At 43.8% G+C, this 20,257-nt stretch overlaps 1 protein-coding gene across 2 annotated transcripts in view; it reads left to right on the top strand.

Moving 5' to 3' along the window:
* Nucleotides 1–18,154, top strand: part of CNGA3 (cyclic nucleotide gated channel subunit alpha 3) — a 38,293-nt gene extending 20,139 nt beyond the window's left edge. Inside the window, exons 2-9 of one of the 2 annotated variants that reach the window (XM_082221522.1) lie at nt 1,987–2,121; nt 3,036–3,155; nt 4,974–5,144; nt 7,794–7,847; nt 10,181–10,315; nt 12,619–12,726; nt 13,734–13,840; nt 15,158–18,154. In XM_082221522.1, coding sequence (XP_082077648.1) covers nt 2,018–2,121; nt 3,036–3,155; nt 4,974–5,144; nt 7,794–7,847; nt 10,181–10,315; nt 12,619–12,726; nt 13,734–13,840; nt 15,158–16,560 — 2,202 coding nt within the window. In that variant the 5' untranslated portion in view covers nt 1,987–2,017 and the 3' untranslated portion in view covers nt 16,561–18,154. The remainder of the gene's footprint in view (nt 1–1,986; nt 2,122–3,035; nt 3,156–4,973; nt 5,145–7,793; nt 7,848–10,180; nt 10,316–12,618; nt 12,727–13,733; nt 13,841–15,157) is intronic. The other variant, XM_082221523.1, reaches the window with a different exon arrangement.
* The last annotated feature ends 2,103 nt before the right edge of the window (nt 18,155–20,257 follow it).

The following is a 20,257-nucleotide window of genomic DNA, read 5'->3' as shown; positions in this document are numbered from 1 at the left end:
GGAAGGTAAACGGTGTTTCCTTTCGCTGCTCTGGTTTGCCAGAAGTGGCATAGTCATGCTGGCCACATGTATGCTATATGCCGGCTCGCTCGACCAGTAAAGTGAGATGAGCACCGCAACCCCAGAGTCGGCCACGACTGGACCTAATGGTCAGGGGTCCCTTTACCTTTACCTTTTAGTGCAGCAAAGATCACCAAACATACGTATCACAATATCACAAAATAGCCCAAGTCAAGTTTGGAGCTGGGTGCTGGGAGGTAGTACATCTTCAGCCCGTTTTGTTCCAGCCATAATGACTTTAAATATGCTTCTGGCTGTAAACTGAAGTAGAAATCTGGATCCAGCTAGATGGGACCCTCAAGTCCCCCAGACCACTTTGACAGGTAGCTAGGACCTCTCAAACTGCCAATCACCCAGCATCACCATGATATCTGATTATAGAATGTCAAGGGAAGGAATTGGCAGCTCTCTCTAAATGTGCTCCCAATTCTTTATATGCACAGCCCTTTTCTGTTGCTCTGCATTGCTTAATTTTGAAAAATGTTGGCCTTTGGCTGCAAAGGAAATACCAGGGTATGCTCCTGATTTTTCTTGCTTTTGGTGGTGGACCAATCTGCAAGGTCCAGTGGGACCAGTTAGGCCCAAAGGCTGGAGGTTTCTCCACCACTGGTCTAAGTCAAGATATTTTTTTAAATGCTTTGAAGCCGTGCATGGCTTGGGAACTTCATACCTTCCTGACTGCCTCTCCACTTCTGAGCCCACTCAGCAGGTGAGATCACTGTCGCCATCTTTGTGATGTGTTTGGATAATGATGGCCATAAAACGAGGGTTTTCTCGATATTGACCCATGTTTTTGGAATTTTCTTTCTGCAGAGGTGTGAGAAGATACTCTTCTGATGGTTTCTGGGAGGAGCATAAGCCTCTTCCAACAGGGTTTTGGTTGACAAAATTGCTCTTTCCTTCATTTCTTGTGGCTGTTTCTCTGTTGTTACTGAGTAACGTTAATATTACATTGCTGGTTTAGAATTGTATTTTGTGTTCTTCTAAGTCATTATTTATTTTCTTCAGAGATGTGGAACATAATTTTTTTAAAATAAATAAAACACATTAATTTGCGCAGGTCGAAGGCTCTTGCTTCAGTCCCGTAGAAATAAATGGGACAAATTCTTCATGTGACACAAGTCTCATTGGTTTGAATTGGACCAAAAAGAGTGATGGGTTTATAGGGTAAAATCTGCACTGTACATTTGAGACATTCGCTCCTGGTTCTCTGCCTGTTTTCTTAATCTGTCTTCTTGCTTGGGAGCCAAGTGCAAAAGTGGCCAGGGCTCTTGCATCTTTAACAACGGATGAAATTCCCACTTCTATACAACTATTAAAAGTCTAGGAGCCTTACCTTCTTTCGCACCTGGCCACCGAAATTTTGTTGTTGCTACTATTAAATGGTTGGAAGTAATAAGCCTTGCGAATCACTCAGAGATCTACCTTCTGTCCTCCTTGATGCCACCTTTATTCACTTGTGTTGAACATTCTAGGGGTAGCCAGTGTGTTGACCCCCAGATGTGGATTACAGATGTGGATTATAGCTCCCATCATCCCTGATTGTTGGCTGGGCCGTGGCCCAGCAACACCAGGAGATGCAGGATAACAACATCTGGAGGACCCCAGGTCGTTTGCCTGTGTTCTGTGTGATAGGCCTATTGAACAGCCAATAACTAGGTGAATGATAAAAAGAAACATGCATGGATATGTAATGGTATGATTAATGCCACTTCTAGTTTGCTGAGACGGCTGTCCTAAATGTTAGGAAGCAAAGTCCCTTTGAACTTTGGGAATGACTTCTGAGCAAAACAATGCCACGATTTCTCTGCATAACTTCCCCATCTCCTTTTGGTCTTTTTATTCTGTTGATTTTTTTAAAAAAAAGAACCTTAAAGTCTCTTCTCTGTAATGCAGGATTCACAATGCATTCTTTGTGTATTTCAGGTACGGTTTGGAGGCTGATATGTAAAGCAAAATGGCTAAAGTTGATACCTATCACTCCTGTCCTGCGATCCATAGGCTGTCTCTGAAGACTATCAATGATGACCCTGATGATAAGCTTGAAAATGGATTTACCAGGTAAACTCGGTTCTGTAATTCAGCATAGCCTGACACCCAAATAAAGCACAACCTGAAACCCAAATATTATGGGAATATAGTTCACAAGGGTTTCCAACATGGTGCCTATGGGCACAATAATGCCCTTGAGGCCATTGCCTGCTGCTCAGAAAAACTCTTGAGTCCCCTTCCCCACTCACTGCCCACTTGGTCATGAGAAGATGTCTCCTGGTATTCATTTGCTCTCTGCACACCCCACCACAACTTCTCTGTGCCTGGGCCCAGAAATGCCAGCCCACTAATTTATCTCGTCATGCACTCCTATGCAGGTTTACCCAGAAATAAGCCCCATTTAAATCCATAGGATGCATTCTACCCCATCTAAGTAAACTGTCGAACTGTAGCCTTAACCGTTCAATCCTAACCATGGCTGATCAGAAGTATTGGATTCAATGGGACTAACTCCCAGATAAGTGGGTTCAGGTTTGCATTCTGAGCCATATAATGGATTTCCTCCTCTCCCCCGTCTCAGAATGGATTTTAGTATCTGTTGATTTTTTTTAGCATGTGGGCTTTGATTCTGACAGGATTTCTACAGTCCCTCCACCCCTAGCTCACCTATTGTTTTCTGCCTTGGCCATCTAGGATGGGTCTGGTAGAAAATCTAATAGATGCGAAGACAATGCATCTGTCAGTAAGTTCCGTCTGGCAAAATTCTTGTGGACATCAAGCGATGCGGAACTGAGGCGGAAGATTATTAATGTGCTGCGTTTTTCATAACGTCACCCGTGACAGTAATAGCACTTGTGACTTTGGAAGGAATGCATGTTCCTCCACAGTTGTTGCCTAATTGGGAGAGCTGGAGGAATAGCAAGTGCACGTCAAATGGGGGCTAAATGTGTTGTTCTTTTGGGTTTTACTCTTTGATTCTCAAGGACCCGCTCGCTGTGTGAGGAGGACACGTCTCCTGAATTGCACAGAGTCATTTCCATGGAGACGGGCGGCCTGCCTGAATCTCGAAGAAGCTCGTTCTCAGGCAGCGGAGCGATGGCTAGGTAAGATACGTTTGGGAGATGGCATGGCAGTGACCTTGCAAGAGGTTAATGGGGTCTTGCACTGGAAGCAAAGGGGCAGGGTGGGACTGGCCAGTGAAAATGCCTAAGAAACAAATTTTTGTTCATATCAAACTATTATAGAAGAAATGGACGATAAATTGATCACCATCTGAACTATTAGGATCAGAGGAGCCAATTCCTAGGGGCCAATGGGTCTTTGCCCCCCCCATAAAATATTTGAGTGGTCCAGGCCACCCCAAAGTTGAAGGGCATTGCCATTCAAATGGTGTGTGTGCACTGCGTCATATGATTGACTGTGCTTAGTTTCCCCTCCCAATATTTTATTCAAGTTGGCACCCCTGATTAGTATTGGGGGCGTGCTGCATTGGGCGATTAAGGTGGTATTCAAAGCATGTTCTTTTTAGTTCCTTGAGAGAATGTAAAATTGAGAGTGAAATCTTGGTGAAACCTTTTTCAGTTTTCTATCAGAGGTCACATTTTGTATCTGGCATAACTCCCACTTCAACAGTTTTCATGGGAGGTGGTGAGGAACCACCATCTTCTGAAAGGTCTCAAAGCCATCATAGGGCTTGTCTCAGCACCAGCTAAAATGCGGCTGTGTGGAGCAGCACTAAGTCCTTGCAAAATGTTATGTTCTCTTCAATGTTTTGTTGATTGTGCGTCTGAGGTGTGGGAAAGCATCCAACTTTGCAAATATTGGCACAAAAATGCTGGATCCGTTCCCTTTAATCACCACAGGGGGTTTCTTTCTCCAGAATATAATTTGGACGAAAGCAAAATGTTCACCGTGCAACTTTGACAAAGAATTGTTACTTATCATGTAAGCGGTTTTAGGTTATGTGAAGGAGAGTGTTTTGTTATTGTTGTTGGAGAAACCCATGTTAGCAAAAATAGTCTCTGCATTAGTAGTGGGGAGAACACAGAGTGTGAAAGCTTTTCATTGGCTTCCTTTGGACTTACCGGTAATCCGTCCTATGAATACTTCAATAGTGCAAGTTTCTGCCACACGTTTACATTATGGGACCAGCCCTACTTTTAGCCAGAGTGGGGAGGCCACCTTGGGCAGATGATTTGGGGTGTCATGAAATGGTAGCAAATGCTATTTATTATCTTTGTTGCCTAGGAAAAGGAGAAATCATGTAGGATTTCCTGGCTGCAGTGCCGTAATAACTTGAATAGCCCTGGTTAGATGTGACAAATTATGCATATATCCCCCTGTGTAATATTTACTTCAGATGTTGAAATGTAAAGTGTTTTATATTGAAGTGTAGACATCCACCTCATCAAATGGAAATACATCAAAATGGAAGGAGCGAGGTGTTGGTGCTGACCTTGAAAGCCCTAAACGGCCTTGGCCCAGTATACCTGAAAGAGTGTCTCCACTCCCATCTCTCAGCCTGGACACTGAGGTCCTCCTCTGAAGGTCTTCTGCTGGTTCCCTCACTGCAAGAAGAGAACTTACAGGGAATCAGGCAGAGGGCCTTCCCTGTTTTGGGAAGTTTTTAATGTTTGATGTTTTATTATGTTTTAATATACGCTGCAAGCTTCCCAGAGTGGCTGGGGAAACTCAGCCAGATGGGAGGGGAATAATAATAATAATAATAATAATAATAATAATAATAATAATAATAAATGGGTTCTGCACGCACCATGTGTTTAGTTTGTGAAAGTTTCAAACAGACCTTCAACCACACAATTACAAAGGAATGCTAAGCTTAGGAAACCTTCTGAAGTATACAGTTGTTCACTTTCTCTTGGTCAGTTCGTACTGCCTAGCTGTTCCCTCCATCCTTTCAGGTTATCGTGGTTCATCTTATCACTGCGATCCTGGGCCAGGAGGAACTTGCATCATGAAGACCAAAGGCCAGATTCCTTTCTTGAGCGAATCCGAGGGCCAGAACTCAAAGACATTCCCAGTAGAGACAGCAACACCCAGCTGAACTACGATGAGGCAGATGGACTGAAAAAGTAAGAGGATACAGCTTCTGTGGGAAGATATTTGCTTGGAACGTTGTGTTTACAGAGGGATACTTAGTGCTTGGCAGCGGGTTGGACTCGATGGCCCTTGTGGTCTCTTCCAACTCTATGATTCTATGATTCTAAGTGCTTTTCTCCTTGGAAAAAGGGTGTTAGTACTCACCATGCAAGGGAGGATTCTCGGACTCTACCAGAGCATTGTGCCTTCTTTCCTAAGCTGGGAAGAAGCTTCCTGGACTTTGGGAAGGAGCTACGAGGCTCTGATTTTTTTTTAAAAAAGCATTGTTTAGTGCAGTACTGATAGGTACTGAATACTGCATGGGGAAACTTTGGTCCTCCAAACGTTTTTAGGTTCCAACTCTCATCATCCCTGACCACCGGCCATGCTGGCTGGGGCTGATGGGAGTTGGACTTCAGCATCCTCTGGAGGACCAGAGCTTCCTTGGCCCTGCTGTAGGCAATCCTAAAAATTAATTGGAAGTCTCGCCATTAGCTTTAATGCGATGTGACTTGCACCTGTCATGTATAAGGGCTACAAGTCTATATCAATAGTTTTCGGTGAATGTACCCATTCAGTCATACTCCTGATCATGTAGATTTATGGCTGGATCCTTTCTACGACTTCCGCTCCAGGCTTCCAGACTGAACTTGGTTGCCCATTTTGAAATATGGATGGTCTGCAATGCATGGCAAACAGAGCTGTTTACTCAATCTTCCATATTTTACACCAGGGCTGAGGAACCCGTGCAGATGCTGCTGGCTCCAACTCCCACAATCACTGCCCTTTGACCCTGCTGGCTGTGACTGATTGGACTTGCAGTTCACCAATATCTGAAGGACCACAGGTTCCCCAGTCCTGTTTGATGCCAAATGAAACCAAACTTCTGCAGTGAGAATAACAATGCAGATGAAATAAATTTGCAGAGATGAATCAATTTTGCCTTTTCGGCAAAAATGACCATACGCCCAAGATTCATTTCTCCTCCCCACCCAAAAAAAGCTCACACTGTTGGGCAGGAAACAATGCGTGGAAAGTGAGAAAGGAAGGGCATAGAGGCTGGGATCTGACCATTGGTAGAATTGAGGGAGGAGAGAATGGAAGCTGGTGGGGAGAAAATGAGGACAGGACACAGCACAGGAAGCTGCATTGTCCCAAGTCAGACCATTGGTTCATCTTGTTGGTACTGTCTGCACTGACTGACAGCAGCTCTTCAGAGTTTCCCAACCCTACCAGGAGATGACAGCAATTGAACCTGAGATTTTCTGGGTGCATATAATGTGCACTACCAACCCATGCAACCACCCTTCTCCAGCAGCCTTGTCCATTGACATTGGAACCTTGCCAGGGCCTCTATGGTGTCTCAGCTTTCCCCCAATATTGCTTATTTAGGTTTCCAACTTTTTCTCACCCCTTGGACTACCCAATCAGAAGCGAGTCCTTAGAATGCTGGATTGTGTGGCACAGGAATGCAGAGTCTGTGACGCTCCCCATGCTATTGGCTTCCATCTCCTGCCAGCCCCAGCTAGTATGGTCCATTGTGAGGAATGATGGGAGTTGTAATCCAACAGCGTCTGGAAGGTCACATTCCTGGTGCAGTAGATACCACAGAATGTGCTCGGGGTTGGCTGTTTGTCAGGTCCCTGAGCTTGTAGAATGTATACACCTTATTCAGTCAAGGAGATATTTCTAAAGGTTTGCTCTGTGTGTTGACGATCTTTAACCATTTTAAGTAGCAGCCCCTGGATGATTAAAAGAGGGCATAGACTCTTAGAACTGTAGAGTTGGAAGGGACCACGAGGGCCGTCCAGTCAAGACCCCTGCAATGCAGGAATCTTTTGCCCAGTGTGGGGCTCAAACTCACAACCCTGAGATTAAGAGTCTCGTGCTCTACCAACCAAGGTGTGATACCCCAGTAATCTGTGTTCTGTATATCTAGCACTATCTGCTGTTGATTACAAGGTTTCAGAGACCAATCTGGGTGCTCCTTAACTGCAGGCTTCATATGTTCACTTCAGTATAGAATTGTGAGTCTCCATCTATCACAGGCAGGGAATCAAAAGCGTGCATCACTGATGCTACCGCGATGTCCCTCCCTCCCACAAATGATAAGCGTTGAACCTGGGCTCTCCAATAGATAGCATTCCCCTTCCTTCGAAGTTCCAGATTTGCAGCGTTCCAGCCATGTCTCTGCTCTGCCGCGGTGTTTGCAGCAGCAGTAAATATGCCTGTTTTCTGCCAAGCCTGTCTTGGCACTGCTGTTGCGAGGATGACTGGAACGGCTTGAGGAACACTTAAGAGTCGCAGCCAAATGGGTGCTATAAATAGCTGGATCCTCCACTGTCGAGCATTAGGACGCCTGAGACCAGGCTAAAGTGCTTCAGGCACCAGGCATGGCCACAAACGTGTGTGAGCTGCACGTGAACATGGGTGACCGGTGCCCTGGATAGTTACGCAAAGGAGCTTAGTGCTGCGGTCAAAGTTGACCTCCTTAATCTTGTCAGAATCTGGGAAGGCCTAACAGTGCAATGAATGATGGAGGTAATGATAGTTGCACACAGTGACCAATGTATTAAATGCTGCTTTCTGCGTTGCTCTTTTATTCACCCATGCATTTACTTGTTAATTTTAACTCACTGTAGTCAATGGGCTCTGGCCAGATTTAACATCAACTATTCCAACAACACCAATGAAGAGTAAGTACGTAGATGATCTGTGCCTTGCCTAGTCCCTCCCCACTGCTGCAAAACATGCTCCTCACAACTGTAGATCAATTGTCCCCCCCCCCTTTTTAAACCCTATGTCAGCTGCCATGCTTTTGTGGAAAATCTCTTCCTTGTAGATGATAATCTATCCCTTTCCTTCTGGTTAGTGATGCTGCTAGTTGGGAATTTACACACCGTAGTATTTGGGGGAGGACCCCATGCCCTTGTATTTATAGCCTTACTTTGAATTGTAGCCTCCTGGCTGGTTTTGTCGAGCTTTTCCAATGTAAATTCATAGATAAAACCTATCAGTTCTTTTAAGTGGGCTGTGTTTTGACATAACTCTGGACTCACACCACATTTAAGCAAACTGGCTGACGTGTGAGGTGTGTGGTGTCACACTCCTATTTCACTCATTTCTTAGTTGTGTGGGGAAACAAGCCACTTGGCTTGGTATTATATCCAAACCCGGGCTCCTAGTTTGTTGCTCTACAAACCAACCATGATCTGGAGCCAAGGTTTCACCCTTGGCTTCTTGATCATGGATTGTTTGGGAGAAGCAAACCATCAGTACTGGTTTGGATGTAATGGATGCCAAGTCAGCTGCTCTGTAGTTTGTTTCACCACACAACTTAGAGGAGGAACAAAGTGGGAGTGCATGAGCTGTGTGTATCAGTGTGCAACTCATGCTCAGGCTAACTTGCTTAACTACGGTTCCAGTTACAGATAGGTAGCCGTGTTGGTCTGCCATAGTCAAAATAAAAAAATTCCTTCCAGTAGCACCTTTAAGACCAACTAAGTTAGTTCTTGGTATGAGCTTTCGTGTGCATGCATATCTGAAGAAGTGCATGCATGCATATCTGAAGAAGCTCATACCAAGAACTAACTTAGTTGGTCTTAAAGGTGCTACTGGAAGGAATTTTTTTATTTTGCTTAACTACGGTTCAATCAGGAATGTGGCTCCTCTCTGCTGTATATGGGTCTCTGAGCAGCTTCCGCCCTCTCACATAGCACCTGCATTGCTCAAACAAACCATAGTGCTGTTTGTCATGTCATCTGAACCCAGACCACAGTTTGTTTCAAACAAAAGCGCAAGAGACAAGCCAGAAAAACATCCAGGACAAACCACAGTTTATTTATGGCTTACCGCTCAAGCATTGTTTGAAACCAACAATAGCCTTGGTTTGGACAACATGACAAGCAATCCTGTGTCTTGGTTGAGCTGCATGGGGCAAACAATGAACCCACCTGGCAGTGGGAAGGTACTTTCATGGGTAAGCCTGTTTTAAAACTGTGGCTTATTGTGATGTTTGTGCCAGGCCTAAGCCTCTCTCTCAACATCTCTCTCATGTTTAATATTGTGTCTTTTAGTTTGAGTAATCCAGGATGCTTTAAGGCAGACTGGATTTTCCTGGTATTTCTCCTCAATCACATACAAAATAGTCTCGTAAAATGTAAAAGTAACATTTACTCGCTCAGAATACATGTTGCAGAATAACAGATGGTATATCAGTTACGAAGTCTAGCTTAAAAGGGAGTCTGATCATGGAGCTCGGATTTAGCAGATATCACCGAAGAGAGGAAGAGAATGTGCCCAGGCAGGGAGGAGAATATATTACTACACCTTGCCCCTGTCAGGTGGGTCTCTCACAGAGTCCTCTCTAGCAAACTTACAGGAAGACTCTGTGAGCTTTTGCTCCTATCATGTGCCTATCTAGCGAAACATGAAATGTTGGTTTGACTGCATGTTAAATATCCCACATATGGCTTCATAATTGTCAGAGAAGTAGATTGGGCAGGGAACAATCTTCAGGCACTATTCATTTCATCTGGGCTGGCATTCTTGGTTTAATGATACGAGTCTTACAGCCTCCCTGAAGAAAGAAACAGCACCATGTACTATCTAGGTAATGGTGCAGAGGGACAACTTGACACAAACTCTCTATATAGTTTCTTATACTTCATCAGACTTTATTTCCCTACCCCAAACAAAGGTGTCAGAATGATTCCTTAGCACACCAGGCCAAATAGATAAATTCTGGGCTGTTGTGTGAAAGATTTATTGCTGGCAAATGTATAAAGTGTGTACTAAGCTCTTTCAAAATCAGCCACATTGTGTGTGTGTGTGTGGTGTTGCGTTCCTGATATTCACCAACTATTGTGATGTGCACAATATTTTGTATTAAACCACGCAAGTAGCCATTCGGGTAAACTTTAGACTGGCCTCTTCTAGTCTTCCTGAACCTGCTCCCTGCTTGCTAGCTCTCCAGCTGCTGATGAGCCAACCACGTTTTGCTAAGTCTGTTGCACACTGTGTTATGCAGAAAGAAGGAAGAAAAGAAAGATGTTAAGGAGGAGAAAAAGGAGGAAAAGAAAGAGGAGAAAAAGGAGGAAAAGAAAGAGGAGAAAAAGGATGACAAAAAAGATGATAAAAAGGATGATAAAAAGAAGGAAGAAGAGTAAGTATAAATTAGGAGGACTGCATCTTTACAACACACTTCCTGCTCTGTACAGAATTGAATGGTATAATCAACTAACTGCTCCTGAGTCGTATAGCTCTTGAGTGATTGTCGTGTCGAAACCTACAATCGGCTTTGGCTCTGGAATATTCAAACGGCGCCTTCTAGAATGCTGCAGCCACTCAGGGACCTTCCGCAACTTCCTGAGAATTAGGGCCACCGCTCCCAGAACGTTGCGCAAACACGGGATAACTCTGGCACCTACGCAGAAACATTGCAGCCATCATTTGGTGCAGCCATCATTTACAGGTGACAGCAGCATGATGTGAGCTGGTCCCCTGTGCATTTTCCACACCATGTTGCCTTCCTGTATAAAGGCTTGCAGCTCTGAGTGTTAGGGCAAAACTCCTGTGACTGACCCCGTCCACATGGCCACAGACCTTTTTAAACAGAAAGTAACAGCACTGCTGTAAGATGAATTCACAAAAATATGTAAACACATGTAAACATATAAAGGATATGCAAGTCAGGCTTGGCAAAGCCTGTGTTTTCTGGTTGTTCCCTTAGAGCAGTTTAAGAAAGTGTTGACCCCCACTTTCCCTCCTCTCCCCACTTGCTGGTTCCTTGGCACATTGGCCAGTTAGGGCAGCCAAACAAGCTGTGCGGGTGAGAGAGGAATGAATTGCAGCAGTCTTTGGTAGGCTGCTGCACTCCAAATGAACTGGACTACAACTTCCATCCTCCCCTGCCGGGAGGGTACCAAGTTGGCAAAGGTTGTACTACAGGAAGGAAGCTCCTGCTAACCCCACCCTTTGAATTTCTTGCACACAACTGGCCACAGTGGCCGGAGGATTTGGCACATTCAGGTTTGATAGCTGAAGCTTCCAATACTAAGGTCATGTGTACTGCTAGCGTGAACAGATGGGGTGCCATTGATATAGCCGCTAAACCTATTTGCGCTTCTATGAAGCGCAAGGCTGTGCATGCATTCTTGGAGATAAGTGGATCCCACTGACTTCAACAAGACTGCCTTGGAAGGAAGTGTGCCTAGCATGGCAGCCTTGCAGATCAATCCTACACAGCTTTACTCAGACATGGCCATGGAATTTGCGCTTTGGGTCACTACCTAAGCTTGTGCCCACCGATGAGAATCAACTTCCTTGCAACACCATGTGGAGGAAGGTTGGAAAGAAATAGAACGCTCAAAAGGCAAAGTAGATAATTGATTCCATGAAGTGTGTTGCAAAGATTGCATCTCAACTACACTACTGATGTGAGAAAACAAAGCAACAATAGTGGTAGTTGTGTACTTTGCATGCTGTAAACTTGTAGTAATAGTACTTGCTGCCTTACTGTGATAGTAGTGATTGTGCAGGTAGTGAAAGCTGGTTAAAAACAAGATGTCTCGCTTCGGCCCTATTCAGCATTTACTGGCAAGGTTGTAAATGTATTGTGTTCAATTTGTTGGAAAACTAATAAATATTATTATAAAAAAAAGGTTGTAAATGTAATGCTGATAGTTTGGTGAGCAAAGTCTTTCACATCTGTATGGGCCATCTGTTCGATACCCTGTCCAGTTCAAGCCTTAAGATGCTGTGAATGAAGCATCCTCAATTGATGCACAGGATGAGACCACTTTAGCTGATGACAAGCACTGACTGATGGTCGGATCAGTTATACACCTGAGAATTCTCAGACATGTCCTCTTTTGGGGGTCCCACCCCAGGGAGAAATTTTACATTTTAAAGCAAATGTCCTGGATTTGGGGTTAAATTTTTAAAAAAATTGTGCATGGGTGGTTCTGTGTCTGGTTCTGGCTCTGGCAGGGGTGGTCCAGGATACGGCATGGGCGACTCAGGCTCAGCGGCGGTGCTATCAGGCAATTACCCTGAATAAAACTCAACAACTTTTTGTGTCCGGATTTTGTACCTCTTGAAATATGGCGACCCTAAGATAAACTTGCTGATTCTAATTTATGAATATATACGTGGGTGCCATGTTGGGCCATACCAGATGGGTGAATGCTGGCTATAATGTATTTCTTTACGAAATTGCAGTCTTCAGCATACTGGAAGCGGGATCTCTCTGGGACATGAGAAGCACCTGTGATCAATGGAATTTCATGTGCTCACACCTGCATATTCTTATTGCTATTATTTCATTTATTAAATTATATGCCACCCCCTCATTGCAAGCTCTCAGAGCGGTTCACAGATAAAATACAAGTTAGAACAACAACAACAAGTAAAGCATTAAAATGAAAACAACAAAACAATAACCCCGCGCTTTCCCCTTCTTTTCAGGAAGAAGAAAGAGGTCTTTGTGATGGACCCTTCAAGCGATCTGTACTATAGGTGGTTGACCATCATTGCAACACCTGTATTCTATAACTGGTGTTTGATAGTGTGTAGGTGAGGATTCTTCGTTGGTGGGTCACTGCCTGTTTTGGTCCTTTGTCTTTACTCCTGCGCATGTTAGATCTTTTTTAAAAAACACAGCAAATATTTGTATCCGAATGCAACGTTGGTTGATTTTCCTTTTCCTACTCTTGTCCTGGTGTTTGGTTTTTCCCCCCCGTTATCATTTCTATAGTGCTTATTTATTTATTTATTTATTTATCGACGTTCTTTCTTCTGAGACAGTTGCGCAGATCAAAATGGTAGCAGTTTTCAAATCTGCTGACTATATTTGAAATCATATGCCTACTGTATCTAGCTTGCTTTGAATGTCACTGTAGCTCATTTCCGCCTTTTTTTCCTCTCGATTTAACGCAAGATGCTACAACCTTGTTTTGCTTAATATAACCTTTCAGGCTAATTTTAAATATATTCATGTTTTATTAATATTTCCCCTCTTTTTTTTTGCGTGCCATTCACTTTCAACTCGCTCTGAAATCTGGAATGCCGGCCTAGCGATCTCTTACTCATTAGATCCAGCTGTCTGCCTGTCTATCAGCAAGTCTATTAAAGTGGTTTATATTAGCCCTACAATTCTATACTTTCATCTATACGCAGCTCTTTCTGAAGCAGGAACTGCCGCCCTCCCCACACCACCCTCATCTCATTTACAGCAATCTCTTGCCACTTGTAACAACCTGTCACCGCCATCTGGTGGGCTGAGTAGACCTGCAGTTCACAGATCATGAATTATATTTTGAATAGGCTGTGCCCTTGCACAGCTTTTCTTGGATTATTTGCTCAGTTCAGTTCCGCTAAATTGATTTCTGCTCTCCACTTTCCTTACCAGTATCAGGAAGATAAGCACAGGGAGAATTACAACCTCAGAGGATATATGGGAGATGAAAGCAGGCAATGTTTTAAAGTAAAGTTGAACATGTGGTTTGCTCTCCCCCAGTGCAACCTGCCTTGAATCAGGTGTTAGCTCTAAGCAAATCTTCCATTCCTTTCTGTTTGTTTAGAGCCTGTTTTGATGAGCTTCAACTGGAACACATTACACTTTGGCTGATCTTGGACTATTCCTCTGATGTCATCTATGTCCTGGACACATTTGTCAGGTACAGAACAGGTGAGTAGTTTGAGCAGTTTCCAACCACGGAATCACACCATGAATGGCAGCAGATTCTGTCTGTCTGCGTGAATCTGGACTCAGTTAAATTAGGGGGGTGGGATTCATGCTGGCTTTGGCTCAGTTATGTTCCCAGATCTGCTTCTTGTTTATTTTTGTCATCTTGGGCCAATCAAGAACCCTTGCTTTGCTTTTACTGCCAAAATGAAGCCTAGGTGTGAGCAGAAAGGACTTGAGCATCCTGCTGCAGCCCCCTGTGCACTCTCAAAACCTGCTCTGTACAGCTGAGGGACCCTTCAGATTTCGGGGGTGCAAAGGAAGGCAGGGGGTAGGAGAGAAAGGTGAAGTTCTGTTGGGTGAGCAGAAATCTGCTCATGCAATGTGAGATTCTGCTCGCTGATGTTAAGATGAGCACTATATATGATGAGTGGGACGCGGGTGGCGCTGTGGGTTAAACCACAGAGCCTAGGGATTGCCGATCAGAAGGTCGGAGGTTCGAATCCCTGTGACAGGGTGAGCTCCTGTTACTTGGTCCCTGCTCCTGCCAATCTAGTAGTTTGAAAGCACGTCAAAGTGCAAGTAGATAAATAGGTACCGCTCCGGCGGGAAGGTAAACGGCATTTCCGTGCGCTGTGCTGGTTCTCCAGAAGCAGCTTAGTCATACTGGTCACATGACCCGGAAGCTGTACGCCAGCTCCCTTGGCCAATAAAGCGAGATGAGCACCGCAACCCCAGAGTTGCCCACGACTGGACCTAATGGTCAGGGGTCCCTTTACCTTACCTATATATGATGAGTAATGCCATGTCTTACCATTTTTGTGTTTACCACCCTGGGCTCTTTGGGGAAGGAGAGCAGGATAGAAATTTAATAAATGAAATGAATGTGGCAATGCCTGGTCATACCTCAGAAGTTGAACAGAATCTGTTCCAGAAGTCTGTTCAACTTTCGAAACGTTTGACTTCCAAAGCGCGGCTTCTGATTGGCTGCACGAAGCTCCTGCAGCCAATCGGAAGCCACGGAAGCCCCGCCGGACGTTCTGCTTCCAAAAGAACATTCAAAAACCAGAACGTTCACTTCCGGTTTTCGATTGTTCGGGAGATGGAATGTTCGACTCCCAAGGCGTTTAGGAGCTGAGGTACAACTGTATTTTATTTATTTCAATAAATATTGATGGCAAAACAATATTTTGCTATAGATGGTCACAAAACAGTTAAAATATTGACAATAAATATATTTGAAAACCCATGAGCAGCTTTCCAGGGTAGACAGTTCTGCTTAAGCAATCTCTTGCCTTCTCTGTCCTTTTGCTTTTTCAGGTTTCCTGGAACAAGGACTACTAGTTCGCGATGAAAAAAAGTTAAGACTGAATTATCAATCTACTACGCAGTTCAAGCTGGACTTGCTCTCTCTTATCCCAACAGACCTGGGCTATTTTAAATTTGGGGTTAACTATCCTGAGCTGCGCTTTAATCGGCTGCTGAGAATTGCTAGGCTATTTGAGTTTTTTGACCGTACAGAAACGAGAACAAACTACCCAAACATGTTTCGAATTGGGAACCTTGTCTTGTACATTCTTATCATTATCCACTGGAACGCATGCATATTTTTTGCTATTTCCAAGCAGATTGGATTTGGAACAGACACCTGGGTCTATCCCAATATATCCCATCCAGAACATGGACGTCTGTCCAGGAAATACATTTACAGTTTATATTGGTCAACATTGACATTGACAACCATTGGCGAGACTCCACCTCCTGTGAAAGATGTAGAGTATCTGTTTGTGGTCATGGACTTCCTGGTTGGTGTGCTCATCTTTGCTACCATTGTCGGTAACGTAGGCTCTATGATCTCTAACATGAATGCCTCTAGGGCAGAGTTCCAGGCGAAGGTTGATTCTATCAAACAGTACTTGCAGTTCCGAAAAGTCACCAAAGACTTGGAAAACAGGGTTATTAAATGGTTTGATTACCTGTGGACCAACAAGAAAACGGTGGAAGAGAAAGAAGTTCTGAAGTACCTCCCTGATAAACTGAAGGCTGAAATTGCCATCAATGTCCACTTAGACACACTTAGGAAGGTACGCATCTTCCAAGACTGTGAAGCTGGACTCCTTATTGAGCTGGTGTTGAAGCTAAGACCCACGGTCTTCAGTCCTGGAGATTATATCTGCAAGAAAGGGGATATCGGAAGGGACATGTATATTATTAAAGAAGGGAAGCTGGCTGTCGTGGCGGATGATGGTGTGACCCAGTTTGTGGTCCTAAGTGATGGCAGCTACTTTGGAGAAATCAGCATCTTAAATATCAAAGGCAGCAAATCTGGCAATAGGAGGACAGCCAACATCAGAAGTATAGGCTATTCTGACCTGTTCTGCTTATCTAAAGATGACCTGATGGAAGCTCTCACTGAATACCCTGATGCCAAAAAGGCACTAGAAGAAAAAGGACGTCAGATTTTGATGAAAGACAATTTGATTGATGAGGAAGCAGCTAAAGCAGGAGCAGATCCCAAAGACCTGGAGGAGAAAATAGAAAAGCTGGAAGCTGCCCTAGACATTCTCCAGACCAGGTTTGCTAGACTCCACGGAGAGTACACTGCGTCTCAAGCCAAAGTCAAGCAGAGACTTGTAAAAGTGGAGACAAAAGTGAAGAAGTATGGAAGTGGTACACTGTCAGGTGACGAGGGTGAAAAACCACAGGAAGAGAAAAAGAATTAAGGGGGCACTGTGATCATCTTCATTCAGCTCAGAATATTGCATCAGAGAAGAGATATGCACATGAAAATATGTAAACAAGGCTATTTTTATATGGACCCAAATCAATGGCATTTGTAGCATTTTTAACTGAAGCAATTGTCATGTAAATAGGAAATTCTTATGTTTTATGATATTTTTAGAAACAGTTCTTCACTTCCTTTTTGTTGTTGTTCATTTTGTATTGGTTACGGGTTTCTTATGAGTCATGATCAGACCTCCTTGATGGCAGAGTGTGTGCATATCTGACTGCATTTGTGATTGATACCTTTCACAATGTGTTTGGCACCAAGGAGGTCTTCTGTAAACTAATAACTTAGTGGACTGATCAAACAGATGCATACATATAAATAAGAAAGCTACTTGCACCATTTCTGCTTTGAAATCATAGCAGCCTCCCAGTGAATATAATTTATCCACTTTCACATAAATTTATTCTACTCATTTTGAAGACACTAGATACTATATAGAACCATCTATATAGTACTTGCTGAATGTGGCATGTGTGAATGAGCTACTTGTATACTTCTTTATCACAAATCTCCATATAGTTCTACTTATGATATTATTTGGTTGTTGGAAGGGCCTGAGGGAGGACTATCTCTCCCTCAGAGAATTACAGATTGGCAAAATTGGAGCAGTAAGTAGGGTTGCTGTGGAAGTGCCCTCTGGACTTTTGTTCAGACGTATAATATTCATTCCAGAACTGAGCTGAAAAGAAACCAGTTTCTCAGTTTTGCAGCAGAAACTGGTTGTGCACAGTGCTGATTGGCTGGTGCCTGTAACATCATGAATCCATAATCCCCCCTCCCCCTGTGGTTGTTTTTTGTTTGGTTTAAAAAGGCAGTGAATGAAATTTTAATTGCACAAAGTGACCCTTTGAATAATAAGGCAGATAGATAGCCTTGAAGCATGGGGAAAGGGGACAAGACTGTACCACCAACGACCACCACTTTCTGGGAATATATAGTAATGAGAACAACCATGCTGCATTATTCTGATGCTCATCCCATATTCCTGGTACTCTTTCTCTGTTCATTGCCCCTAAATTTACTATTCACTTTGGTTTTTAACAAAATGCAGGTTTTTTAAAGCTTTTCTGCACTGCTGATAGTCCTCTGTAGTTTCCTTGTCGTTTTTCTACTGTGCAGCAGAAGTCAGCAAGTCATACAATATTTGCAAGCCTTTACTGACAGACAGCACTATAAGACAACTCAGCCATGTGAAATAAGTTCCCCCACATTCTTCTTTTTCTCTCTCCTCCATATTGCTGCCATTCCTTACACCCCTTTCTATGCTAATACATAACAATGAAGCTGTTAAGCAGAGGAATGGTGATTTCCTCTCGTCTTGCCCTATTGCCTGTCAATTTCACAGCCATTGCATAAGAGTGTGTTCATTTTCTTCAGGCATGTCCTTTTATTGCTTCTAGGGGAAAGTTTTGTTTCCAGTAACCTGTAACAGGCTGTGAACTGTAAAAAAAGAAAAGAAAGATAGAATGTGATGTAATTTATAAATTCATTTCTCATAATTAAAAGTGCAGCATGCATATTTAGTCAGAAGTATGTTCCAGTGAGGGACGCGGGAGGCACTGTGGGTAAAACCTCAGTGCCTAGGACTTGCCGATCATATGGTCGGCGGTTCGAATCCCCGCAGCGGAGCGAGCTCCTGCCGTTCGGTCCCAGCTCCTGCCCACCTAGCGGTTCGAAAGCACCCTTAAGTGCAAGTAGATAAATAGGTACCGCTTTATAGCGGGAAGGTAAACGGCGTTTCCGTGCGCTGCGCTGGTGCTGGCTCGCCAGAGCAGCTTCGTTACGCTGGCCACGTGACCCGGAAGTGTCTTTGGACAGCGCTGGCTCCCAGCCTCTTAAGTGAGATGGGCGTGCAACCCCAGAGTCGGTCACGACTGGCCCGTACGGGCAGGGGTACCTTTACCTTTACCTATGTTCCAGTGGGTGGTATTCAACTAAGTTTTCATCAGAGTAGACCTATTGGAATTAATGGAATCTTATTTTCATTAATTTCAATGCCTCTTCTCTGAATAATATTTTTGCTTGATACTGCGCCCCCCCCCCCAAGTGTGAGTTGGATCCAATCTAAGTCACATGCAGTGCTATTTTTCTAGAAAAAGAGGTGCCGGAACTCACCAAGAATACCACCCTTGTTCTCTTATAATGGCAATGGCACCCACCTGAGAAGGGCCAGAACTGAGTTCCAGTGAGTCCTGGCTGGAAGAAAGAAAGCCCTGGTTGCACATAGTTGAACTCAATGTGAAAACTTAAACATGACTAACTTAATTGCCATTGATTCAGTGCGACCCAGTTGCAGTGAATCCAGGGCTAGAACCCAACTCTCAGTGTCTAACATGATGTCCTCCTTAATACACTTGTTTAGAACTGCAGCCTGAATTTGTTTGATGGTCTGAGATGCAGCAAATGTAACTGTTAGAATTGTACCTCAGAGTTATGCATGGTACTGCCTCATGATGTGGAAAACATCAGAAGGAATGCTGGGTTGCTTTGATGTTGCTGCCTTGGCAGCCTCAATGCGCTACTGAGGTGAAAAATAACGCAATCACGAGGAGCTGAGGTGACTTAAGGCAAAGGAATCACTCGCTTTAGTTGCCCACCTATGACAGAGGCAAGGAATCTATGTCCTGTCAGGTGTTGTTGGACATCAGCCCCAGCCAGAATATGTAAACAATAATACAAAATATGAAGTTATTAAAATGCATAAAATGTATGACTCATCCAAGCAGCCAACAATTAAATTCAAACCATGATTCTTAAGATGCTATCCGACTAAGGCATACTCAGAAAGGATCTGCTGATTTCAGCTGGTCTACTCTGAGTAGGGCTTAATGCTGCCTGTCACCCTTGTCATTTACTGTATGTATGCTTGCATTTGCTGACGGAGCTGCATAGATGTTGTAGAAATTTTGAATTCAAACATGTCTATGATCCATACTCAATACAAGGCAACCACCACATGGAGGGGGCTTGAAATAACACCTGTGTGATGACCCCCCCCGTCCTGATTTTAAAAATGTATAACCACCTTTTTTATTTGCAATGCCTACTCTGGCAGATTCCCCACAGTGAAATTGAGACATGCAGTATAATCCTATATATGTGTCCACTGAGTTCTGTGGGATTTACTCCCAGGTGAGTGACAGTAGTATTGCAGTCACAGTATGTGATGATTTAAGTGTGAAACCTCTCCATATGTTACAGCCACTGTGTGGAACACTTATTCATATGTGGGCAAAGTCATTGGTAACACATACAGCTGGTCCAAAGAGGTCATCAGTGAAGAATGTTGTGGAAGGCCTCTGTCCCCTCATTGTATTACCAAGTGTCCATCTTTAATCCTTCCTTTTCATGCTCCAAGCTCTTTAAACCATCTGCAGTTTGAAGAAAATTGGACATTCCCACCACCTCCCGGTTTTGGTGCATCAGATTGGCTTTTCTTCCAAAATCCCTTGACGGTTTTTTCTTAAATGTATGACATTAACAAATAAACCATCAGTTCAGAACCTAGCAGCTCTGGTTCCCTTATTTGGCTCTTTAGAACCAACATATAATGAGCAGAAAAATCAGATTCTTAAAGCTTCTGAGAAAGAGAGCTAAGGCATAATCTGGAGAATATTCACTGTAGATCC

This window comes from Podarcis vaucheri, assembly GCF_965113315.1.
Source record: "Podarcis vaucheri genome assembly, chromosome: 4".
Lineage (NCBI taxonomy): Eukaryota > Metazoa > Chordata > Lepidosauria > Squamata > Lacertidae > Podarcis > Podarcis vaucheri.
This window is presented reverse-complemented; position numbering and strand designations above follow the sequence as displayed.